The 27,722-nt window shown below is 28.4% G+C and overlaps 2 protein-coding genes across 2 annotated transcripts in view; one reads left to right on the top strand and one right to left on the bottom strand.

The window, feature by feature from the left end:
• The window catches only part of LOC141529864 (neo-calmodulin), a 73,742-nt gene extending 52,438 nt beyond the window's left edge, over window positions 1-21,304 (bottom strand). Inside the window, exon 1 of the mRNA XM_074246587.1 lies at window positions 21,086-21,304. Within this exon, the coding sequence (XP_074102688.1) occupies window positions 21,086-21,124 (39 nt within the window). The 5' untranslated portion in view covers window positions 21,125-21,304. The remainder of the gene's footprint in view (window positions 1-21,085) is intronic.
• A 3,475-nt stretch (window positions 21,305-24,779) lies between these two features.
• On the top strand, window positions 24,780-27,321 carry LOC141529866 (uncharacterized). The gene is made up of 3 exons (XM_074246591.1): window positions 24,780-24,884; window positions 26,587-26,802; window positions 26,900-27,321. Exons 2-3 carry the CDS (start codon window positions 26,665-26,667, stop codon window positions 27,311-27,313), a joined length of 552 nt encoding a protein of 183 aa, XP_074102692.1. The 5' UTR covers window positions 24,780-24,884; window positions 26,587-26,664; the 3' UTR covers window positions 27,314-27,321.
• Window positions 27,322-27,722: the final 401 nt, after the last annotated feature.

Genomic DNA, 27,722 nt, shown 5'->3' with positions numbered 1-27,722 from the left:
ATATATATATATATATATATATATATATAACTATGTATTTATGAGATGTATGTTTCAAATTTACGTTGTAATCTATCCTTTATACTTGGTTGCACTCTGACATGCTTTGATATAGTATAATTATTCAATTCATCATGATTTCTAATTCAATCGGCTGAGAGTGAACATTAATTTTACAAATTTCGCGATATTTATATGCTGACACTCGATAAATGTCATTGAGATTAACGATACTAATGAAACTATTTTAATCACACATTCAACTTGCTAATACTACTTGGAGATATTTATTAATGAACGAAAAAAATTGAATGAATGTAAAATAAAATCAACTATTTCAATATAAGCTTTGAAAATAAATTTTTCTCAATAATTTTGTGATTAATCTGAGTAAAATATATTTTCCTGGTGTTGTTTTAAAGAATATATTTTCACAACAACTTATAACACATACAAAGAGCATTACAGAAGTCTAGGAAAAACAATATATAGCCATCTTTTGAATTATGCTGGTATAGAAAACCGCGGAATGATTTCCGCCGCATCTCGGTACACCGAGGGCAGACTTCCTTATCCTTCCGAGAATTTTCATCCGGGTAAAATGACGGAAGAGGGAATTAGGACAGCCTCTTCCAACTTCAGCGTACCGTCGGTTTAAGAGTAGAGGCTTGATAACGAAAAAAAAAAAAACAACTTGAAACGCGAAAGAACGATAAATAAAGAGAAGACGAGGGTAAGCAATGAAATGTAGAATGAAAAACTAAAGAGAGAAATCACAGATCTCTGGTAGTTATATGTCATAGAGTATTTGCTGAAGAGTTTAAGCGTGAGGGTGAGCGAACGCGGTTGTATTGAACATTTGTGTAAAGCCCTGGGTATCTACTAGGTTCATGTCCCACTTACAATATTGAACTGCCGACAGCAGAGGTCAAAGAAACCATCCTGTTATCAACTTGCTTCTTTTTTAATTTTTCCGTTTATTTACATATTCCACTTTTTGTTTGTCTAAATCTTTTGACAATACAACCGGGTTATTGATACCTAAATTGAAGTTTTCAATTTTTTCTATACTCTGTACTGACAACTCACAAAATCGGTTTCGTTTGAAATATGATATATTTTTCAAATATTTTTTATTTTGTTTCTACTCGTCCTTTATTTTTGTAGTTTTATAAAATGTTTGTTTTTATTTTATTCAATAAATTTCTAGGTAGCAAGCGAATATTTTTGGATTAGATTTATATTACGGATTATTTTATTTTTATTTTTATTCATGCTCTAAATTTTTAAGGGATTTGAAATAATTCAACACCAAATAAATCGATTGATTGAAGCTCATAAATAATGAAAAACTTTTCCAATTATTCACTGCGATTTATGTTGCAATTTTTTTAATTAAAATATAAATTAAACTAGTATAAATATAAATGAGAAATATTATTATTTTGATAATATGTAGAACTCCTTATCTAGCAAAATAATGTACGAGAATTTATGAATTTCACATGAACTATACGATGTAAATGATAACGTAACAATTTGCATGAATTGCATTCATTTCTAACTTTATGTTTGTTTGGCTTTTAAATTCCTTTGCAATGTGTCCTAATAATCCAAAAACTCTGACCTACACTTAAAAAAAAAAAAAAAAAAAAAAAAAATTAATTACTTCCTACTGATGAAGAGCTACACAATAATAATATTTAATGAGATAATGTTTCGTGGAAGCACGCGACAAAACACCTGCTTGTTACAAACAAAATAAATAAACCATGAAAAAACAGTGAAATCATGAATGCAGACTCGTAATCACAAAATCGATCGTGTAAAAATAAGTCTTGTGTAGGTTAATGCTCGACACTGATTAAACAAATTTATCAGACTAGTGATAGCCATTTACCAAGTATTGCTTCGATAAAGAAATAAACCCTTCTATAAATAGTTATACTATTTATTTTTAATTCAAGACTGCGATAATTTAACTTGAGTTTAAAATAAAACCAACAACAACAACTGCTACATTAGTAACAATAATGAGCGGGTATTTCACGTGAATATAAGTTGTAATGTAGGTAAAAGAGACATAACAGTAATTATAATTACAAGCAGAATCTTAAACGATCGATACTAAAATCAATACTTATCAAGTTTATTTTCCTTGACACGTGACTCTAGCAAATATATAAACTTTAAATCAATTTTCAAGAAAAATAACTACCTCATAACTGTAATTAAGTCTTTTAGATACTTTTTTTTTTCTTATATAAAGCTTTTAATTTTTTGATATATTAAACAGGAGCCTATAGCTCCGTATTTAAAGATGTATTATGACAATTAATGGTTACTGTCAAGTGTATACATGAAAACACAGTGTAGGGGTGAGTAAATTCGATGACACGAATATCTATTAACGTCAGATATTATAGCGATTACAGAATATGACATAACTACTTAGTGTTTCAACCTTGTAACTAATAGCAATTACAGCTATGGTAACCAATGTACATATTAATGGTGAGTGATTTATCAGTCTTGATGATTCAATTAATGATTTACTAGCCATCAATTAATCGCTTACTGTCTAATAATGATAGTAATAATAATAATAATAATACACTATTTGTTTTATATTGACAACATGTTTAATTTAAAAATTTTTTTAACTCTTATCAAAAATGGTACTAAATTTTTTTCTATTTGAGATAAATTATACCTCTATTAAAACAGTTACTCTCTTATGAACCTCGAATTCATGTCAATGTCAACATCATCTTTAATTAACACTTCAAATGCATTTCTACAGTTTTATTAATTTTCGATATTATTAAACAGTTAATATCGATGAAACTTTTTTTTTTATTTTGCTATTCAGCTGTCATGATTTCTCAAGAAATTTCAATCAGTATTTTGTCGATTACTTTTTCTAATGATATATTAGAAATATAAATTCTAGTACAAGAGAAAAATCATCCGTTTCATTCGCGCGCAAGTCCTTTTTCATTGACCTTTACAACTTTTATCAACTACTGATTCAAATATTATTGCTCTCTTAAGCATTGCAATAATTTTTTGCAACTTGTTTAATTATTTATCATATGAAAACACTATTGCACAATTTAAAAACTAATTAAAGCTCTTGAATATATTTAAAATATTCCTCAACACTCATTACGTAAATAAATAATTAACTAAACTTTGAAACTGAAAGCTATCTTTTTAATTAATCTGTTAAAAAAATTCGCTTATTTTTTAATTACTCATAAACTTTGAGTAAATCTCATCAGATAATTATAAATTTTTGTTTAGTGATTAAAAAATATCAAAAAATTTTTTATTTAATTTTTTAATTAAACTATTTTTGTCATAACTGAACACACCGCGTGTGACACACGTGTATTTAAACATTGACATTTGCTAGCCGTCTCTAGTACGAAGTCTAAGCTATCGATAAACAATACGTAAGCTTATTGTAGTATAAACATTATAATAATCATGATAATGATCTTCAATTATCATGTATAAAAATTTTCAACCATTATTTACTTTGCAATAAAATTCAGGAGCTAAAAAAAAATAATCTGACTCACGTAATTATTTTTAACAAAGACACTATATTGAAATCATGAATGAAAATTATAAAAACCAAATTGACTGATTACATAACCACTTTGACGTCTAAAAATTATAAATAAACTTCCATAAAATTGCAAATTTCACAAAATATCTAACATTCACTATTTTCAGTAATTAATTCGGCAATAAGATAACTGTAACATAATTTTCTACCAGCGAAGTCGATTGATCCGTTTGAAATCTTAATTTTTTTTTTATCCATTAATTTTTACGTTTTTATGAGTAATCATTACAAAAAGTAATGAGTGAGAATTAAAATAGGCATGTTTAATCACGAGTAATTAACGCAAGACCAACATATTTACGAACTTACGTGGTTGTTGATAGGCAGATCAGCCGTGACTGACACCCCAGTAACACCACGCGCCCCTTGCAGATGTACTCATTGCAACCCCCAAATAGTTACGCTACTGCGCAGGTTCGTGCATCCTTTGTAAGTTCCGTTACCGCCTCGTTTCATTTGCTACACGTTTTTTACCTTATATTTATATAAATGTACATGGACGTGTGTGCGCTTATCCTTCTTAACCTAATGTACAAAGTGTCACTGTAGATCTTCGCTAATCGTGAGAGTCACGACTAAGTAAGATTAGCAGCTACAAAATTGCGGTACAAATTTATACCTTCGATTGTAATGATGTAAACTTTTGTAATTGAGTAATTTCTCCAATTAATTGACGTAGTAATTGTTCAAAAAAAACGTTACTAGAGATAATTATTTTGAGTAAAAAAAAGCTCGATTAACATTGATCCATATAATATTTAGTTTATGAATATGCACATGTTCATGAATATTCAAATCATTATTATCGTAAGTATGATTTAACTTTAAATAAAATAATAAGATGTATGAGGAAAGGATAAAACATTTAAGTACCTAGTTGAACTGAATTCTTTAAAATATATGTATAATCTGAGTGAATAGAACTATGAACTAATACTAGATATAAAAATTGAATCCTTGAATACGAGGTTGCAAAATTAAAGCCCTTTTATAATTTAACGTTTATCTATCAATTGAATGTTTTAATAATTTTTTTCCACGTTTATTATTTTATTAGGGCAGTAAAACTCTGTTTAATTATCATTTTACTCAGCCTTTACTACTTTTTTAACACACCATTTTACGCTGGATTCTTTAGTGTCCAGCTATTCCATATCCTTTTTATTATCTTATCATTTTATTTATTTTTTGGCTATTAAAATTGTTTTTATTTGTTACTTTCACAGTTAAATTTTCATGGAGTGCATAAAAACTGTCAATATTCCCATTTTATTTGTTTTTTTAAACTTATACGCCACAATTTTTCATCGGAATTAATTTTATCTTGACACTTAAACTTACTAATAAATTAATTTTTTAAATTGCACTAGGAAAAATTTTTATAAAATCTGCAGTATTATAATTTACGTAATAAATGGCATGAAAAAAAAAAGAATAATAAGAGCATTAAATTTTTCGCAACAATAATTGAGCTTTCAATATTTGCATAAATGACTTAAGAAAAGCTTGAAAAATAAATAGAGCAGAAATATAGTTTAGGAGTAATAATGAAGAAAAATAAAGTGATTTAGTATCAGCTTATGCAAAAAACATAAAAAAAAATCTGCTGAAGTATTTAATTCAATAAATAGAAAGTAACAAGTAATATAACTCTTTTACAATAATTATTAAAACTGTAGAAATGCGTAGATATTATTGACATCTGTCGAGTGTAAGCAATCTTATTGGTTATTGGCTGTCATAAACAGTGAACTATTTTCTCTGAAATAGTATAAAATATCAAATGAAAGTACAAATGCATTCATCCTTGAAAAGGGATGTAACTATGGCACTGTAAAATGGATTTATGTAATGTTATTATGTACTACACTTTTATTATATTTTCATTCTTTGATTTTTCCGAGCTCTGCTCTGTATGGAAGTAGTGTGTTTTCAACGCTCTAGCACTTTCAATGAAGTTTGCTGACAATATCTCGCGTCACTTCGTCCGATATATTCTTTATTTGGTTTATCGCAACAAGAGTAAGCAATGAAGGGCACCTGCCGCGCTGTCATTTTGTTTGAAAAATTATTTTTATACCTATATCACTCACTGGTTTTTTATTTCGGCCATGATTACGCTTTCAATAAAAAGCTTCTGTAGTGTTTTATTTCTATTGGTAACTCACAACATATTTTTCATGAATCATGCACAAATTCTTAGTAACGTATTGTTTATTTTACCCAACCATAAGTTTGTTGGACATACTCTCTCTATTTGTTTAAATAGCTCTCTTTATTTAAATAGTAAAAAAAAAATTGAAATTAAAAAATAAATAAAATTTTTAAGCTCATGCTTGTAAATGACTGCACAAATAAAGTTTTCACAACAGATGGAATTGATTTAGCTATGAACGCAAAGTTGTTTTCAACATGACATTAAAATGTCATTTGCAAAATTTCTAACTGTCTTGACAGCAAATATATTAAGAATTTATATTTCGTTGTTCTAATAGCAATCCGTACTGTTGTAAATTATTGATAGTGATTTTTATAAAAGTATACGTTAGGGTTGATAAATAAACAAGAGTGAGACAATTCGATTACAGGCCATCAACACTTGTAATTTTATTGATCTTTTTTTACCTATACTACAATATATATCAAGCAGTAACGTGGGAGGATGATTGTAATAGATCTTTTAGGACTTTCTTTAACTAAAGTGATTTTTTATGTTGATGAATGACTTGTATTGTTCGGCAGCTATTGTAAACTAAAAAAGACTAAAAAGTAAAATTTATATTTAGTTTATTAGTGAGATTTATTTCTCCTCGTATATTTATCTCTTTAACGGAAGTATTTTTCTCTAGTTTATTGTGTGTGCAACAACATATTTATCGGATTGGTCGTAAATTAAATAGCACAACCGCAAGGAATTTGCGACTACACATTTAGTCTTTATCATTGAATCAACTTTGATTTCGGTCCTTGACCGTTTTGAAATCGTCTAGATCTAGTTCACGTAGTGGAACTTAGAGGGTAGTTTGGTTTTATTATAAAAAATGCGGTAAATACAACTACACTTGGAGTAGCATTTACTACAGGATGGACTAAAGTATATATACGCTATAGTTTCCTTACGGATGATTTTAATGTGTATCAAATCCAACTCCAAGTATGGTGATTTACCGCACGTTTTTTTTTTTCCGTGTGGCCTTCGATCACCAATTATGATGATGAATTAATATTACACACGTGATACATCTGCTGAAAAAGTCTTTAACATTTACAAGTTGTTTGAGCTGTTTAACTTAAAAACTGAAAATCTAGTTTAGTAAAAAGATACTGAATGAAATCGATCGAAATAAAGGAAATTGTCCTGGAGCAGTAACTTGATGGTCAATGGTAAAGAAAGTTCCGAGTATGAAAAACGTATTAGTAACCCTGATAGCCACCTTACCTATAACTTACTGTCAATCTACGTCCGCAATTTGAAGCAAACTTGACGGAAAGAGTTGGCAAAGCGAGCGATTACCTATTAGTTACCTATAACTTACTCTGCAAATAGACGTCAAAACTTGCTGTACAAGTATTTCCTTCAAATTGTAGTAAAGTTGAAAGGAAATTTAACTACAAGTTTGATTGTTAACTTGTATTCAAGTTGCGGCCGTAGATTTCTGTCAATTTGCTTACAACTGTTGTTGAGTGAAGAATTACCGCCAACTTGATGTATAACTTAACCGTAACTGCTGGGAGTCAACACTTACTGAGAAAGCGCTGGCTATCAGGGAAGTTTTTTATTGAACACAACGCACTGTATCTACTAAGTCGGTAAAGAAGTTATGTTTGACCGGAAAGCTTGGGAGCTTTATTCCACACGATAAGCTTCAGTGCAGCTTTCAGTACAAATGTTCTCTGACTTACCAACTAGCGTGATTACATGTTCAATGAATTTCAAATAGTTACGGTGATGGTAATAGTAACATCCCTGATAGCCACCTTACCTATAACTTACTGTCAATCTACGTCCGCAATTTGAAGCAAACTTGACGGAAAGAGTTGGCAAAGCGAGCGATTACCTATTAGTTACCTATAACCTACTCTGCAAATAGACGTCAAAACTTGCTCTACAAGTATTTCCTTCAAATTGTAGTAAAGTTGAAAGGAAATTTAACTACAAATTTGATTATTAACTTGTATTCAAGTTGCGGCCGTAGATTTCCGTCAATTTGCTTACAACTGTTGTTGAGAGAAGAATTACCGCCAACTTGATGTATAAATTAACCGTAACTGCTGGAAGTCAACACTTACTGAGAAAGCGCTGGCTATCAGGGATGATGTATATCTTCAGCTGAAATTTACCGATAAGAAAAAAATAAATAAAAATTATATTTGTTCTTTAAATTATTGACGTCAAATAAATGATAACTTTTGCTAGAAATTTATCGTCGGATTACAATTAAAGATTTATGCTGACTAAGAATTTATCTTAATACAAATCGCGGCCAACAGATGGGTTAAAGTGAAAGAATTCGATGTCAGATTTTAATCACAATAACTTTTTACTTTCTTTATTTCGTCGAGTCAAGTTAAAAAATAATATTATTTTATAAATTATAATATTATATCAAGATTTTGTGATGGGTAATTATAATAATGAAATTAATCAAGGCTAAAGATGTCTGTTGTTTATTGACTACGATAATTAGAGCTTATTTATCAGAAAAAAACAACCAAAAAAATAAAATTTAATCAATGATTAAATTGTTGATCAACTTAATGGAGCTGATAAATAGCTAATGTAATTTTTATTTTATTTATCAGTATACAATTTATCCATTGGAGTGATAGCGAATTACAAGAAGCAACGGCTGTAATGGAAGTACTGTCTAATCGTCTGTGAAGTGTCAAGGTTGAAGAACGTATAGAATAAAAAATTTTAAATGAGATTATCGGTATATTTTCATCAGATAATAAAGAAAATTCATTGAGGACAATGGTCTTTTTTTTTAGTTCTTCAATCTAATTTGACGGTATCTTGTCGTCAGGTGAATTTTAAAATATCTAAAATTAAAAATAAAAAAGAAGAAGAATAAGAATTAAATTATAATGTGAATAATAGTTTATCAAATAAATAATTTTCCGCGTGAAATATTTTTTGATATTATTCCATATCATTGACTGGGGTTTATATGAACACACACTTTCATATAAATTCAATATCGACGTTATGGATGACGCGTTCGTGCTTGAAAGAAAAAACGACCGTATATATAATACACGTACACAGGGTGAATACGTAATGAAAAAATCTTCATTGGACGTTGAAAGCTAAAAGCTTCACAGATACTTTAATCAGCCTAGATGCCCACATGAGAGTATAGCAAACTGTTGTCATCAAGATGACGATAATTTCTTATGTGTATGTGTCGTCTGTTGGGATTTACCGGACAAGTGCTCTCTAATAAAATAACGAGACGTTTCTATATTAATGTTTTCACGCTACTACGGAAAAAATATGTATATTTTTTTTTTTATACACACATTAACGTTTGAACTTTGTGACGTCAATAAGTTACTTTATAAATACGTAGACTATTACTTTGATTCATCCATAGTCTAAAAAGTCATTTATAAAAATATATTTTTTTTTTATTTACGATAAAAATACTACTGCTTATATTAATAAGCTCATTTATTTATTTTTTTTTTAATTTGTAAATGTAAAGAGATGAATAAAATGAAAATGGATGAAACAGAGGAAAACCACCGTCATTAAAAACATTCGAAGAGAAATTTAATCGGATCAGCTTGTCTATTATCAATTCTCCAAGAGATATGCGTGGTAGCTGGACCTGAAATTGTAATGGAATAAATTTACTATGGAAATATGTTGAACGGATTGAAAAGACTGAACAAAATAATTCACGCAAAAAAATATTTACTTGAATCAAAAATATTTTATTTATACTTCAACGCTTTTGAATTAGAACTTCAATAAAATAAATTTAAATTTATTACCGACAAAAAGGAGAGTCTATGAATAATGTACTAAATGAAATAAATGAAGTTTAAAGAACCACGTGTGTAAAACAAGCTGAAGTAAATGAGAGAATAAAAGAAGAACGTAAACGTATAAAGAAGATTAAATTGAAAATAAATACACAGATCTGTTCAATAGATATTTACTCTCATGGGAAATTCAATTTGTCTTTATTCAAGAAGAACTTCCTACAAATTTTGTCTACATGGAAAAAAGTAAACTGTAATATTCACTCGGATTCCGATTAGTTTTTATAGTTTCAAACAGTAAAGCGGACATCGGGGTGGCAAAAATGTAAATATTACAGAACTTAATGTAGAAAGTATAAAAGCCACAATTTATAATTTAATATCCAAAATAAGTAATTAGTAGTTGTCACTATAGTAAATAACGACTCTTTTATCTTTAAAAATTACAGTTTCAAACAGTAAAATTTGCCATTTCAATATATAGTTATATTATGAAGAGAAGGGGAACTCAGATGAAAGAGAAGGGGGTCTCACTCTGGGAGAATTTAATATTTCAAACAGTAAAAATTATACTTTTAAAATATACATTTTACCAGTCTAAGCAAGTCAATAATTACAGTTTGATTTTTAGCGTTGCGTTTAAAATTTACCATTTTACTTTGGAAATATTGACGTTGCTTGTATTAGAAATTTACTAACTTTATTCTATACTTTTTACATATCATAACATCATTTTTTAGGTACGAAATGATAAATGTTAAAGTCTGAATTCTTAATTATACTTTAACATTTTAGACATTTACATGGCGAATATATTACTGTTTGAAATAGTATTTTCTTCCATGTAAAGAGTAAATTGTAAGGTTTAAATGGTAAATATTACAATGTGAATAGTAAAATAATGATTTTACTGTTTGAAGTGGTAATTTTTAGCAGTTGATCATTACTTATTATAAATCGACTGTTATTTATTACAGTTTACTTTTTTCCGTGTATTTATTTATTTTTTTATCACTATTATTCTTGTTTTTATTTTTTTCAACATGTCAAGTAGCTTTTCATGTTGAAATTGACAGGGTTTCAGGCAACCTTGCTTCACCATAAAAATTCACGACTCTGTTGGCTTTCAAGTAATCAGATTTTCTCTTCACACGAAATACTTTAAGCTCGCTATACTTTTTACACTGACAACTGCTTTCGCGAACCCGCACCAGCAAGTAGTTATTTCATTTCTGAAATAAAATAAAGTAAATAAAAATTCCGTTTCAATTTAAAGTAACCAACTCACCACCTCAAAGAACTGTATTTTGCTGAAAAAATAATTAGTTCATACCACGAGGATGATGAATGACTATTTTATTATTAATCAACTCGTTGAATTTTAAGCGTCCTAAACATCAAAATATAATAATTCTTGCTTTCTCGTTAAAATGAAATTTATTTTCGCAATTCTCCATAGTCTTGACCTCACTTTATTTTATGCAACTTTAGTATTAGTAAATATTATAAAGTGGTTATTAGTTATTATAACGATCTAGTGTATTTATATTGGAGACTAAAAATAAACTATAAGGTCATTACACACACAGGCACCTCACTCGATTTTATTCACTATTCACTAACAAACTAAATATTTAGTGAGAGCCCTCTTTTCCTTTATTCTATTTTTTTTTCTATTTACCTTCTATTTCCTCAAAATTTAACACACCCCATAAATATTTTCTTTGTTCTCTATATTTACTCGATGGCTCACTAGTTCTGCATCCACTCAATTTATTTTCCTGATAAAAAAATAACATTGTCTAAGTCAATCAGGATCTTTAGATAGAGCAACTCAATAAAAAATAAACACATTCTATTTTTAATAGAAAAAACATATGCATGCCCTATTTGATTTGTAACATAAAAAAAAACTCACGTAGATAATACTTTTTGCTGTTTTAATCAATTTGTAGATTTATTTTAAAGTTAAAAAACAAAAACTCAATCCGAAAAGCTGGATCTCTAGAATTATAATATTTTTGTCTTTTTTAAAACTCTGCTACTGACTATATTTACACTCCCGAGATGGTAAAGTTACCTTGTATAATCAAATTGTTTTTTAACTTTGGCCAAAATGACCTTGTCAAGTTGAACTTTCTTTGGGTTATTGATTGTATCTTTGTATACACTTGTATAAAAATTTTTTACTCTATAGGGAATATTCGTAAAAATTTTATAGAATGCTGTCAAATGCATGAATAAATTTTATAAAAATCTCACAGAGCTCAATGGAATAAGAGCCTTAAAGATTTGAATACGTCTTCGTCAGCACTCTATAACGATTCTATGCATCTTTTCTCAAGCTATGGACCCATTGCTAAATAAAATCATACATTAGAGAGCAAATTAAATTATCACCCAATTTAGTTTATATAGCCCTACTTTCATCATACTATTGTTGTTATTTGTTATCACATTTGTCGGATACGTTATCAAGAAATACTGTTATTGGCCATCTACTGTCGGGTATAAAGGAAAATAAATAAATACATCCTTTCAGTATTAGGAACACGAAATAGATTGAATAAAATATTTATTAAAAATCTATAGAAAGTTTGCGGAACTAATACGTGAAAACTAAAAAAAAAAAGTTAGAAGAAAAATTGTCACTTGTCAATACGATTAAAAAGTAGAAGGTGTATAATTGTGATTGATGCAGCGAGCCGTAAGATTTAATCAAGAGGTGATAAATACAGGTATCTATGAACATTTGATACGTGACCTAAATAAGTCGCTGCGTATATAGAAGAGACAGATAGAAATAGAGATGGAAAATAAAATGGACATAGCCAAAGAGTGAGAGTGAGAATAGAATGAGCTTGTGATCGTGAGCAGAGAATAGAAGAAAGGCATCCTGACTATTTTTCCGTACATCCAACAATCAAGCTCAAGACTTTACTATTCTTTTAGCTGAATTGTTTTATTTCCTTCTTTTATCTACTCTAGGGCTTCCGTCTTCTTATTCTTATTTACTCTTTTCCTTTTTCCTTTAATTCATTTTTTATTATTACTCACTATCTTAAATCTCTCTCATAACTTTCTACCCACGGAAAATAAATATCGAATAATAATGTTTTCTTTCTATACAAAACATATATTTATGTATTATTGATGTATGCAGATGTAATTCAGGATAATACAATTTTTCCGCTGAATTTGAGTCTCTTTGACTTGACGTAGAATAATTTTACTTTCGTTTACGACTAAAAAAATTTTTAAATAAAATAATTCGATATTACTTGGATCGAAAAATATTTTATATAAAAAGTTAATCTCAACAAAAAAAGTTTTAAAAGAATTTTTCCTCAGAAAAAAATTGAATATTAAATAAATTAAGGTACCGTAATTTATTTTATGACGTTGACAGTCTTCATACTGTGAATTCCTCAACATCTACTCGATGCTCTACTCTTGTTCGAACGACTTTAGATGGCTGTTCTCACTTGCTCTTCTCGAGTTTCCTGCCCTTTCTCAAAGTGAAGGTGGATAAGAATTTAAAAAAAAAAAAAAAAGATGTGACAGGGGTAGGTGGGTAAAGTTACCGTGGTAGGAACAGAACGTGATCGCAAAGTAGAAGCACCCGGTTTCCGTAGTAACAAATAGTAAATTCAAGGGATTCTTCAGTATAATAAACAACCCACTCGTATGTACACAACCTGTTATGTAACACAGGCAAGTTTAACACCTTTGGAAAGGAAACCTCATTAGCGATAAGAGCGAAATAAACTTTACGCATGCACACCTTGTTCTAGGGTTTAATCTTACGTCAACCCCTCTAATGACGTTGCGATGTAATCCCCAATGACTATACTTTACTGTACCGTTAGCTACAAGTTTCAGGACAAAACGAGTAGGGTAGAAAGAAAAATAAGAAATTTGAACTCTATGTTTCATATGTTGAGTGTCACGTGTACACTTACTATAAAAAAAAAAATATATATATATATATATACATAAAAATTACTACGGTAGCGTCGTAAATTTTACTATTTCATAAAAGTGTTTTTTTAATTTTAATGACGCATTTTATTTCAAGTTTTATAGTTCGTTTTATAAATTTTATACTTTAGTTAAAAAGTAATTTTTAATTTTAAAGTTTAAATTTATTTTTATGTAAAATAAATTACATTACTTTGACTTGGCAAATTTTATAGACTGTTTTTAGTTATTTATTACTCCCAAACAATAATTAAAAACACTTTCTATCATCACATTATATCTTTCGATATATGTGTTGGAAAAATTTTTATGCGTAACAATAAAATAAAATTGATATTCCAATATTTTTCGATCCGTCGAATTATCATTTAAAATGGATTCAGCAATATATTACTCTTTATTTATTTATATCTGAAAGTGCTTTTATTATGATTTCACATTAAAATAACATAAACAAATTTTTCTGAAAGATATTTTTATCTAGGTGACAAAAATTTTATTTATAAGAAAAATAATATTACAGCAAAATTAATTGCTTTCATTTATTAACAAACTGCAAATTAAGCATCTTCCACGTAAGCTAATTAAATATCGTGTGATGTAGGCCTAGCAACAGGTGGGTTGTATTTAAGCTGGTGGATGTTAGTTCACTTCAGAATAAATTGCTGGATTACAAAAATTTTATAATTCATTTTTTAATTAAAATTATTATCAATTTAATTAACAGAATATTTTATCTAGATGTTACATTGATTTAAAATAATTTCAATAAACCGATCGAATAGTGGAATTGGAACCACTCCGATGACCTAATCGTGTATATTACTGAACTAAATGGTTCGAGTAATCACGCAAGGAAAGCGTTTATCGAGGAAATTGGGAAATCGAACAACGTGAAAAGCATTAATTACTCGCGTTAATAACTTCACATTTCTCATTGCAATTGAACTCTGGGGGAATGTAAAAATGATACTTTTTTTAATGGTCGTCAATTTTTCACAGCTGAAAGGTGTAATATAATTTATAGTATATCACGAAAGCAGTAAAATGATAATATAGTGAAAAAAATAGAAATAAAAAAATAGAACAGAAATTTTTTATAGCTGTTGCATCTACGTTTGAAAAATATAAAACAATAGATAAGAGAAAAGAATAGTAGGGTGGTCAGTTTAAGCATCGTGTAAAAATAAAAATTTATTTCAAGAAAACCGTATAGTGCAGTTGTTACATGCTTTGGAGCTATTCCGCGGAAAAATAAAATTACACATGTACACCACTGTTAACAATAAAAGATTATCTTCACAGTAAATTGGTGCTTCGTTTTATTTTCATTAAGGTTTATTAGGTGAGACAGCGATAAGACAATTATTGTCGAGAATTAATCTTCCGCTTATGCAAGTGATATAGTGTTATACACATTAATAGACTGTTGCTATTACTCGTTTAATTCCTAAAGAATTTATTTCGATCATAGAAATTACATTGGACTGATAAATTTGACGAATTCATCACTTCGTTTTATTACTCTTTTATTACTTCTTAGTGCTCAAATTATTTGTTATCATCAGCCGATATTCGGTTATGCTTTTGAAATTATGGACTTAATTGAATTATAAGGAAACGCAAGTAAATATATTAATTGAGTTGATCAATTGATTAATACTCCTCGGAGATTGAACGCTTTTCTGAAGCCTTCATATCTGACTCGTGAATAGTGAACGAGAATATAAAAAAGAAAATAGTGGGTGATATTTTCATTAATTTATAAATTCCATTCAGGCGTGGCAGGATTTTTTAATTAGGTTAATGAATGATTTCTCTGCAGAAATAGATAACTAAAAAATTATAAATGAATGCAAAAAGAAAAGAAGTGTTGACTGTTTAATTTTAATAATATGAGTAACTCGCTGGAATTACAGATAATTAAATATTTTAATTGAGCTTTATTAAAATCTGTCTGTTGGTAATTCATTCACAATTTTACTGGCTCATATAATATACATTTTGATGATTTTTCTTTTAATTTAAATTTTATTTTTGATTCATTGTTGATAGGTAATTGTTAAAAATTTTATTTTTACATTTGTTTCATATTTCTTCGTACGTTCATTTTTTTTTATTCGTTTTTTGTGAAAAAATAATTGAACATCGTACCTGTGAAATGCTATTTATTTACTCATCAAATAGAAAAAAATTGTAGGTATTTGAAAGTTATAACAAGATTTTCACTTATTTAGTTATAAAAAAGTAAATAAAAGCAAACAATCGGGCAAAGTATAAATTTAAAAAGTTACGCAAAGCTCGCACTCGGGTTGGATTTAATATCACAGGTCTATTGTACATGTACTACGAAAACTATAAAATTGACTTTAGGATTTTAGAGTAGACGCAAATAAGCCCGGAAATGTAATTTGTGAGCTATTGTACTGACACGATATATCACTCGATATTCACGATTTCAATTTACATATTTGTAATTTCATAAGGTTCCTATTGCGTTATTTGATTTGTGAAACTGACCAAAATTTTCTAGAACCAATCTTTAATATTTTGATGACAGGTAACATGAGATTTAAAGTTTATGACAATGAAGAAAAAATAAACTTGACTCAAGAAATAAAATTAATTTTTTTTCAATCTGGTAGTATTTAATAGTAAAAACTTTTTAATCTTTTATTATTATTGTTATTATTATCATTGTCATAAAAAAATGATTCAACGTTTATACCAATTCATCCCATTATTTTTTGCCATTACACACTGCATTATAAAGTAAAGAAATGTTGATAATCGCAATCGCATTTTATCTAGGGTCAGAGTTGTTCAAGTTGAACGATCAATTACATTTTCTTTTACAGGATAATAACTATTAGTTGAATTTTATTGCAATTGGCTTTAAGCATCGCAAAAATATGAAAGAACATCGACTTATTAGATTTATCAAAAAATTCAATCACATAATAATCTTAATTACTGATATTTTTGCCATAGAAATGATCAGAAATTATTTAAGTCGTCTTAAAAAAGTGTTTCAAAAATTAGATACAGTAGTTATTATCGTTATCGAGAGAAATTCATCAATTATTCATTAAATCATAAAGTTATATCGTATGAATTTGTAGTAGAAACCCTGTGATATTGTCACATGCGTCATGAAATAAATTATTCATACAGATAGATAACGATAATAGAGTTACATCTGGAGAATATTGCATCCTTGAGTATATACGATTCAATGTGTTGCATATAAAATAACCGACAAATAATCTACAAAAATCTTTTCCTTCATAAATTTCATTATTTTATAATAGAAATCCATCGAGAATTTCCCAACTGTTTTCTTTAAGTCAGTCGACTTTAAAAAAAAAAATAGTTGTGTAATAAATGATAAAATGCAACAGAATTTCATTTTTATTTTTATGAATAAAATTTATTTTACAAATAAATCTCTACAAACGGACAGAATTTTATTTTCCAAGAGAAGAATTTTGTATTTTATTTTCTCAAGTTACAAAGTTAAATAAAGTTGAAATCGAGTTTTTGAAAGGTGAAATAAAAAAAAGTAATTATTCGGTCGATTAATATATTTTTACCGAGTTTTGTAGTAGAAAGTTCCGTTCAAAAACTTCATAAATTATATTGTTCATGGTTCTACGTGTATCAATAGTAACATTTAGCGCACAAAATACTTGACTTTGTCACCTTTATGCAGGATTGAATGTTATAATTTACATACGCATTTAAATGTTGGTACCTAGATCGATACATACTCATATATATTCATAAAATTATCTCGTATTTATGATACATCAGGAGATACACTGACGTAGTAACATCATCAGAATTATAAGTTGTCCCTGGAAAGCGCTGTTATGAAGTTATGAAATTGAGATTTCGACAAAGACAGAGTTACTTGATGTTACCTTGTGGTAATTTTGAAATCTCCAACGGTTTTAATTATATCATAATTGAGAGCACTTAATTAACTAGTTGCTTCAAACATACATATCATTTCTAATTAACAAACAGAGTATAAAATATTTTCAGTGTAGCGTTATTTATTTATTTGTTTTCTTTTTAATAAACAAAATTTACAAGCAAATGTTCAAAATAATTTCACCGCTGCACTTAAACAATCACAATAAATAAAGAGAAACATGCAATAATTCAAATGTATGCAAATTTTCAATTTACCTATTGTTACTGATTATACTTTTGATAAATATAATTATCATTTGTTTTCAAATATATCCATCTTATTAAATCATTTCTTTCTACTTTTTGGTTTTATAAGTTAAAAAAAAAAAAATTTGATAATAAATCTGGACTTGGAGATTACTATATTCTGATCGCATCAATACTTGAAAATTATTCTCTAATGATGACTTTATCAAAATTATAATCTGCAATATGATTCAATTAGCATTCATCGTTATTATATGTATCGACGAAACACTCTGCTAAAATCCTACCATTAATTTAATAACCATGCAAACTGACCTTCAGGCACGTTTTGTTTGCGTGTAAATATATATACATATATATATCCATATTCATCTGAACTAAACCAAATCACGGCTCTTTGTGGCATTAAAGCTATTAATTATAAGCATTAGGTTATGCAGTATCGTTATATATGTGTATTGAGCTTTGCATATATAAATTAATGCATATTATGAATTCGAAGGTCGTACTAAATCCCTTAGAACGACATCTTCATGAGAATAATAATCTAAATTCTGATAATAGTGATAATTTTAAGATCTCATGACTAATGTAAAAAACAAAGGGATAGCTAGGGGTAAAAAGTTTTGTAAAATATAGAACTATATGACAAAAGATGTCTTCACTAAAAAACTTTTCTAGTAAAATGATCAAGAATATTGTGAAAGAACAGAAATTGCGTAGTTTTTTTTTATGTTTATATATTATATAATATATAATACAAGGGAAAGAAAATTTTATGCTTTTTGTTGGGAAAATAAAGTACAAGTGCAAAGAAAACTTTGACAGAAAAAAGGAATCAACTTAAGTTGACCAACTCATCACGGAAAAGTAAAACAAAATAAGTTAACTGTTGAGTTTCTCAGCAGAGGCAGACACTTTCATTCCCCTTTCAATGTAAAAGGCTATTATTTTTGCATTCATACTTTCGTGTCACTGTTAATGTTACTTCTCTTTGTATCTTCACTATAGTATTGTTTTAATCCGGATGTTAATTGTAAACCACAATCTTAATTTACAATACCAATAAAAATACTTAATTACTTTTATTATTCTTTTTCTATATAAAAATAAAATTGAATTTTTTTCTATCTATTTTATTAATCATAAATGGTACGTAAGATTCTACTCAGTGACAAAAAGTAAAATGATTTTATTTTTCAATAACTTTTAAGAATGGATAGTTTCACAAAACTCAATTTAAAAATTTTAATTAAATTACTCGAAAGTTCCTATTATTAAATTCAATAAATATATAATAAAATAAATGAAACTAGTATAGTAAAATTTACAAGCATTGTTCTCCCATACAAAATACAATTGATTTCCTGTGACAAACGGAAATAGATTGGTAAAGTAATTGTCTCCAGGTTGATAAGATCGAGACGAGAATTTATTCAATAATTTCCGCAAGTTCATTATTGTTATTGCTCTACCAGGATTATAAAATATTGAATTAAGTACATTAAAAAAAGCGGACAAAATAAAAAGAGCTAAATAAAAATAAAAGCTCACGTGCTCAAAAGAACTTATTGTCTTTGAGTATGTTTTTTCAAAGACTGATTTTTCGATAAGTATATTTGACACTCTAAAAGTATTTTTAAAATCCACGATTCTTCACTTTCATACCACCTGTTTTTATTACAAAAGAAAATAATTCTTTTGATGTTTATCAAATACGACTATTATTTTTTAAATTTATTTAACCACAATTAGTGAGTATAATAATAATTGTAGGGCTTTTATTACTATTTCAGACCATTAGGTTAGCAAACTAAATAATAACGCATGAAATAATCTACTAAAGTTACCTCTATTTTGACTACACATTTACTTTCTACACATGTTAACATTTCTATTACTTTCATATAAATATACATTTGTACATATGTATTTTTTATTTCATATTTACAGGTCCACATTCAATACGGTGTTGAGTAGATTTAACACGAATAAATATAGCTTGAAAAAAAAAAAAAAATTCATTGAAATTTTAACTCGCGTAACAATATAAAACTTGAACTAAATTATAGGTTCTTTTTATTTTGTTTACAACTTTTTTTTTTTTTTTTTTCTAGTATACTAATGTCAGTTCATTTGCAAGTCAAATAAAATTTTGCGGAATGAATTATCAACATCTTTGGAATTATTAAAAATTGCATAACCACGTCAAGTCAGCGATTATTCACTTTTCCCGTTGGGTATTTTATCCATCATAAAATATATAATAAGATCAAAACCGGGAAATTTGCAGTCAGAAGATGTTAAAAATTAAAAAAAGTTTTTAAATAAATAATCTTATCACTCCGGGGGATTATAATCGAAAAAATATGGTGTCTAAAAAAATTTAACAAGCCCGCGAAAAAAAAAATTATTAATTATAAATTCTGTCATAACCGTAATATAAAAATTGAGTAAAAAATTAATTTTAATTATCTCTTAATTAAATGGTAATTTAAAATTAAAATAATTCGATTATTGTAATTTACTCAGACGTGAATATCGACAACGGTTTAATTAGTTGAGTAACATGAGCAAATAATACATGAACTCAGTGGTTTAATTATTTGGTGTTCTTTTAAGATTCAAAAGATATTAATTTTAATTCATCATACGAGATTCTCGTCCTATACTACAACACATTATAGCTTGTTAATCTCACATACACAGTATGTTTCATAGACTATACATATATATTACATCATATCAGGGTGCAACGAGTGCTTGTAAAGCTGCAGACTTCAATATGTTCGCAGGATTATACGTTAACTTTAATTTTATGAGCCTTCATATGCAGACGACATCAACATGCTAATTTTTCTTTTTTTTTTTCGTAAATTTATAAATAGTAGATCGTCAAAAAGTTTTTACAGAAATACCAACAAATAATAAAAAAAAAGCTTTTAAATTTTTCAATTCAAATGCTTTAAACATACCTTAGGAATAAAATAATATACCTGGGTATAAAGAATGCGCTGCATAAATCGGAAAGTTTATGCATAAATTTTCGGTCATGTAAATTTATAACGTACACATGTTGTAATTCTATCATATACATTTTTAGCGACCCTGAATTTTTTTTATAACATGAAAAAAAGCGTGTAGGATGTCTCAATTAAAGTGACATAATAAAAACTTTTCGTTTCATTAAAAACAATGACTTTCTCCTTCTATAGTTGAATTTATACAAAATTTTTAATTCAGCGACAGTGTAGTAATATAAAAAAAAAAAAAAAAAAAAAAAAAACTTACCCTCCGCATAACGCGTAACGAGAAGGATGATGTCTTCATAGTGACGAATTATTAAACAAACTTTAAAAGTTATTTGTCTCCTTAAAAATAATTCAAACTGAACCGTTTTCCAGTTATGACTAAAGTTGATTAAACAAATTGAAGCTCTATCCGGTTTCAGTTTCTCAGCAAGCTCTTCTTTCGACTTTAAATCTTACAAAGACAAATGCAATTAAACTTACAACTTAAACAACCTACTTACAACTCGAATATTAATGTCAACGATAACGTAATAATAAACAACTCTTGAATTTTATTAAAAATAACTTTAAATTGGCTCTGCTCGTACAGGTGGTCGCGAAAATACTACTCTGTAATAGACTCCGGACAAAAAAAAGAAGTTCACCACGGCAATATATCAATTTTCGAGTAAAAATATTCGGTTTGAAGCGTCCATTGACCAAGTAGGTGAACGTGAGTGATGTCAATCACTTGAAACGTGATATGATACGAAAGCTCTCGGAAGCTTGAACGACTTTAAGAGTACTTTCGACTGGTATGTGGACGCAGTTCCCGAGCGTCTGATCGGGCTGGCTTCAGTTGGTCTCTGTACTATACTAGCATAGTAGAATAGATATATTAAAATCCTCTCTACTCTATTCCACCCTGTAGCCTGCGATGGTACCGCGCACGCCCATGGAAACCCGTAGCCAGGGGCGCGCCTGCTATATGTTACCTTAAGGCTGTGAAGGTCTGCGACTGGGTCGTATGACATGACACGGAACGACGACTACGACTATCATTACTGCTATGACAGAGATAAGTATCCCAGACTAGATCACCGAGCACCAACTGACATTAAAAGTATCGGTCGTACCCCAGAAGCTCCTCCAGCTCCAGCTCAAGGCCACACAAAGGGTATTTACTAAACTAAATTCATCTAAACACCAATAATATAACGGTTAGTCCAAACCAGATCATTAGTACAGTTTTATCATTAATCATCACCATCAGATTCTGCTGTGCTGCATTTGGGCTTCATTATTTGGATCTCTACGTGAAGCTTGCGGTTTCGCCAGGGCTTCTTCATGTATTCGATGTATCGCCTGACTCATGACTGAAATTAATTATTGATGATATATGAATAATGTGAATGCTGATTGCGTCTGCCTGTTGTCAATTTGGAATGTATCGATGAGATATACTCATGATTTTATTTGTGTGCTTAAAATGTATGATGGTACAGATGAATTCAATACGTGCTTCGTATTGTACGTGAACCAACCATTTTAAAGTGGAATGAGACTCACTCCCTGATACAGAGCCGCCTGTTGCATTATATACATATATATTGGAAGCCACCAGCCTCCCTGCGCCACTGGTGAAAGAGGCGAGAGTGATAAATATCTATAGATATGCATAGTGTATAAAGAGAAGATAAATTATGGAATATTGAGATATTCTGTTCTCCACGCAAATACTTGATCCTGATAAATAAAGTTGGTGGAATTGCGAGTGAAGGAGTTTTGAGATCAAGATTCTGAACTTTAATATGCGGTCAAGTGAAATCAATTGAGAATAATTGTCGGCGATAAGATCAAGCATTACATTTCTCGTTATTGGTTTTGATTACTCGTAATTACAAATTCGAATTGTAATTTCATGGTTGGCTTGGTTATCAAGATACTGGGATAGGTTATTACAGTAGAAGAGGTTGAGATTAAGTATATTATAAAAGAGAAGACTATTTTTGTGATTAATTATCTATTTTTTAAATTAAAAATTCGATAATGTTGGCAAATTATAAAGGATAAGAAAAGATTTTGATGAAATTGGAAAAAGCTCTAGTGTTCAAAAGTGATGAGTAATAATTAATTACACACAAGGTTTATTGTTATTCGAAACAAGTAATATCAGATAATTTTGATCAGGCGCTCGTGAAGGAGTAATATTTCACGCGTTATTGTATTTTAAATGGGAGAATAACTAAATTAAATATTATAATTAGAATGAAAAATGATATCTGACAGTTTTATAGTCTAAAGAATAGTTTCAAATACTATAAGTTTAACCTTAACAATGGAAACAATATTTTTATCTAAGAAATCATCAATCATTTTGAGTTACTGGTCTAAATTAGTTTGAGGAAAGATGAAAAACTAACAAGCCCATAATCTGGCAAGCGTTATTTATTTTTATTAGGTTATTTGATTAAAAGCAGATTTAACTATATTTCTATAATATCGGCAATTCGGATAAAAAGCTTTGTAAATCATTAAAGTCGAGTATGTGATCAACTGATCAGTAACAAATTTTTTACTCTTCACAATACAAAGGTCACAAGTCCAATTGGCTTTTCAAGCTGCTCGATCAATCTAAAAGTTTTTTGCTCGGCAAAACCGACCAGAGACCTGTTCATCGATCAGACTTTAAAACTTTACCTTTTTTCATGTAACCAACCAAAATATTACACTGTGCACTACAAAGTTTCTCACTCGTAAAATTTACATAAAAAAACTCTAAAAAAGTTCTCCCGTCGATAAAAAATAATATAGGAAAACTTTTTACTTGACTTGTTTTGTTGTGAAAAAAAAAAAGCTAGCTGTAATCTCATTGTTTTAGTGTACTAATATGGAAAAATATTATTAGTACTTAAGTAAATATTCAACAATAGAAAAAATTAAGTATCTACTTTGGAGCTTCTATCCCAGAATCTAATCACTTAGCTCTTACTTGAAATATTAAGCACTGTAATTTAGAATCATGATACAAGCTGCGTTCAGTAGCTCTTTATAATAAAAACAGTGAACTTAAATTTTATACATTACTCAATAATTCTGTAAAATTAAATTTCACAAAATTTTTAATTTAAATATTTATTTGCTTAAATTTCTAAAATAGCTCCGAGAAATTATTTCCGATAAAAAATTTCAATAAGTTTTATTTTGTTTGATAATATTAAACAAATATTGTTAGAAAAATTTTCACACATATCCGTGCTTTAGTCCATGAGTTCCGACATACAAGACGTGAAGAAAATTTCAAGTAAATCTTATTTGAAAAGTTTTTGTCCCTGAATACAGCTAAGACTATAGTGATAAAAAAGTAGCATTAAGTGAGAGTAGGTATGTTGCCTCGACGATCTAGTGGCTAGAACGTGCTCTGGAAACAAGGCTCCGACTCCTATGAGAAAGGTTGGCGGTTTAAAACCATTACTCTTGGGCTAGACTTTCTTCAGAAGTAAACCTTTAAACCTAGCCTTTAACCCCTTTCTGGAAAAATTGGTTCAGCATTCCACAATACTCGTAAAATATAAAATAGTAACTCTATAAAATTTTATTTCTTTGGATTGTCACCAACCATATTGAATCTTCAAATGACATATGTTCTACGTTTTTAATCCATTTCACGATCGAAATTCTTCCAATTAAACAATATTTATTTCTATTATTCTATCACTTCGGTTGGAATTAAAATGCATCACATATGACCAAGCACTTGGAAGAATTAAAAAAATATAGTAAAATTGATTGACCAACGGATTAATCTTTGGTCTGAACTATTAAAACCGATGATAAGCCGTACGGGCGTTGATAAAGTTAGAAATCAATTAACGAGTGGCGATTGGATTGCGCGGTTAACCACAAGCGTTATTGTAGTTTAGTTGCTTCTAAATAACAGACATTGCTCGGAAACTGTTCATTCAATTAAATATTCCCTGTCTGATAACTTGGTAATTCCGACGTTCGAAAATCAAAGTCGCTGCAGACCAATTAATTATAATTATAATTTATAATAAATTAATTAATTGAACCAACACGTAAGTGACTGAATTTTCTTGGATGATTAAAAAATTCCTAATCAAGTAATTGATAAAACTAGAATGAATGCTAGTGAAATTATTTAACAGTTTAAGAAAAGAATGAGAATTTAAATTAGGGCATTAATTAAGTCGAAAGCAATGTGTCTGGTGAAAAGTTTGTGGAATCCACTACTAACTTGGAGTGATGTATAGCACTGCAATCATGGAAGCCTTAAAGAAAATATAGCTTCTGGCCTATATAAACGATGTAGACTTGAGACTTATTTCAGGTTTCCTTCCGTAAACATTATTATTTTTTTTTATTAACTTTTTTTTTTTTTTTTTTTTTTTGAATGAGCTAAGCACATCAAGTGTTAATATTAAAACCTCATTATATTAGTGCGTGACAGTTGATAATATCTAGTATTTATAATCTAAATAAACAGCATTTAAAAATAATTCGTGCTGTTAGACACTAAAAAAATCGTTTCGTTTTTAGTATCGATTCTCGTGAAAATGTAAATTAAATGTCGGGTCAAACGGCGGCGAGCGAACATACATTTCTTAGAGAAGTTTCACCCTAATCTATTCACTAATATGACCGTTATTTATTTTACAAACTACTGCTACTAAAACCATCACTATTTATTGTTTGAATTTAGTTGGGAACAAAACTTTTTGGCTTAAGTATAATATTCACCACATGACAGACGTTTGTTTACGCGATGGGAGCAAAATCTGAAAATCAAACTTTGAATTTAAATATCTGCTTTATAGAAAAGTTTTATGTATACATGATAGAGTGAAACGCATTTTAAGTATTTGAATAGGAACTGAACTTGTTTATTTTTACATTTATTTATTTATAAGCTACAATAAAGAAATCGTACTTCAAAATAGTACCAACATGCTTGTTTATTATTTATTATTTATTGATTCTTTTTCAAATTTATGGAATGTCCTTGTATAGTTCAAGGTCTCGGGAATGATTAGTTGGCCGAAAATTAATGTAGGATTGAATTAAACAGCCTTTACTTGTCGATTTATACCACCTGCTCCATGTTAATAGCAAATATTTAATATTTAAAAACTCTAAGCTGCTTTAAAGTATTTTTTCATATCAAAATTAATGTAAAGATTGTCTTTATCTTTTTTAATCTACATCAATGTTCATACTTGGTGCTTAGGATAATTAGAATAAAATATTTTAATACACTTGAGTTTACAATATTTTTTTTATCAAGTACTCTATTTAATTATAAAATTACTAATTCTAATTACATTCACAACTGATATTTATCATAATTATACCGGTGTGGTAATAAATTCCTATAGGCTAGCTTAAGTGCAATATTCAAATAAATAATAAACTTACTGCTTTTAAGCTTAATAAAAATTTTTTTTTCCGTTCTATTATTTAAATAAAATACTGAGGAACATTCGACTTTATTCTTGAATAAATATTAAATCGTTGTAATATTGTATTTAAATGGATTTTTAAAAATAATAGACGGAAAAAAAAAGTCGTGAAATTTTTTTATCCAACGGGTGTTTCATTATCGCGCTAGCATTGCATCAGTCGGTAATCAAAGAGTCTACTTTTTTTAAGGAAAAAGTTTTGATCAACAGATTTATTGAAATATAAACTTTTAATTATTCAAAAAAATCAATTATTTAGATAATATATGGAAATACTGTATTGTTATTAATACTCTCACAGGTATAAATTACTAAATATCCGGAAAAGGAACTGAAGAAAAATAAGTCGAGCATGTAGATTTTTTTTACTCCACTGATAATGACATCTATACGAAGAAATTCTCTGTGTCCTTGCGATAAAAAAAAGTTACCCTTTAAATCGTTACTAGCGTACATCGTGATTGGATTATTGGCAACAGAAAAGATTACTGCAACAACTCAATTTCCAACAATTTCAGTACGCATCAGATAATTGCAATTTATTTGTAAAAAAAATTTCCATTTTCTTCCTTTCTCATGGATATTTTTACTACAAAATTAATTATAATTTTTAGAAGTGTCGTAAGCAAAGTGCACATGTTTCTAATCTCGACTTAGTGCAAAGTGCACCTCCAATGAATTCAACCAAAGAAATAAAACGAGCAAATGAAATAATAGTCAATCAAGACGAGACCTTCAATCCAGATAGTGTGTTAATAAAATCTTCAGATAGAATTCTTCCTCCCGTATTTAATGGAACAGAGAACACGAAATTAATTTCAGCAAAACGGAAAAATTCTTTGAACCAGACTTTAATTAATTTACACAAAGTAAAACCTCTGAAAGTAAATCCAAGTGAACTTCCTCCAGCAAGATTCATTCCAAAATTGCCAGCCCATCAGCAACTGAAAAATATTTCAAAGGTCAATTTACAAACTCGTATGTTGTTTGATCGGAGTGAATTGAAAAATTATACAAAAAATGAATAAATAATCAACTAATGGAATAATAAAAGTACACTTGAATATATTTTTTACTATTATTAAAGATTTATTTCATAATATTACACCAACAACTATTAATGAATTTTTTTAATTTTTTTTTTTTTTTTTATAATAAATCCTTATCGTGTTAAAAATGCGAATAAACACTTATCATTAATATATAATTAATTCATTATGTATATAATATATATATATATATATATATATATATATATATATATATATATATATATATATATATATATATATATATATATTAATTTATAAGATTGTATAATATATCTATTTTTATATATATATATTTATTTATATTTATTATTATAGCCTAGATATGCGCATTTTGAGAACATTTCTCTTATACCCTCATTTTTACCACGCACTTATTTCTGCGTAA

This window comes from Cotesia typhae, unplaced genomic scaffold (assembly GCF_013202065.1).
Source record: "Cotesia typhae breed Kobodo isofemale line unplaced genomic scaffold, CoteBio_Ctyphae contig_48, whole genome shotgun sequence".
NCBI lineage: Eukaryota > Metazoa > Arthropoda > Insecta > Hymenoptera > Braconidae > Cotesia > Cotesia typhae.
Note: the sequence above shows the minus strand (reverse complement) of the source record. Positions and strands in the feature narration are given on the sequence as shown.

Excerpts from the sequence above, each read along its gene's own strand:
- LOC141529866 (XM_074246591.1), top strand. The coding sequence starts at position 26,665 with ATGACATCTATACGAAGAAATTCTCTGTGTCCTTGCGATAAAAAAAAG. Across the intron at positions 26,803-26,899 it reads CTCAATTTCCAACAATTTCA|AAGTGTCGTAAGCAAAGTGC; the intron begins GTACGCATCAGA and ends TATAATTTTTAG.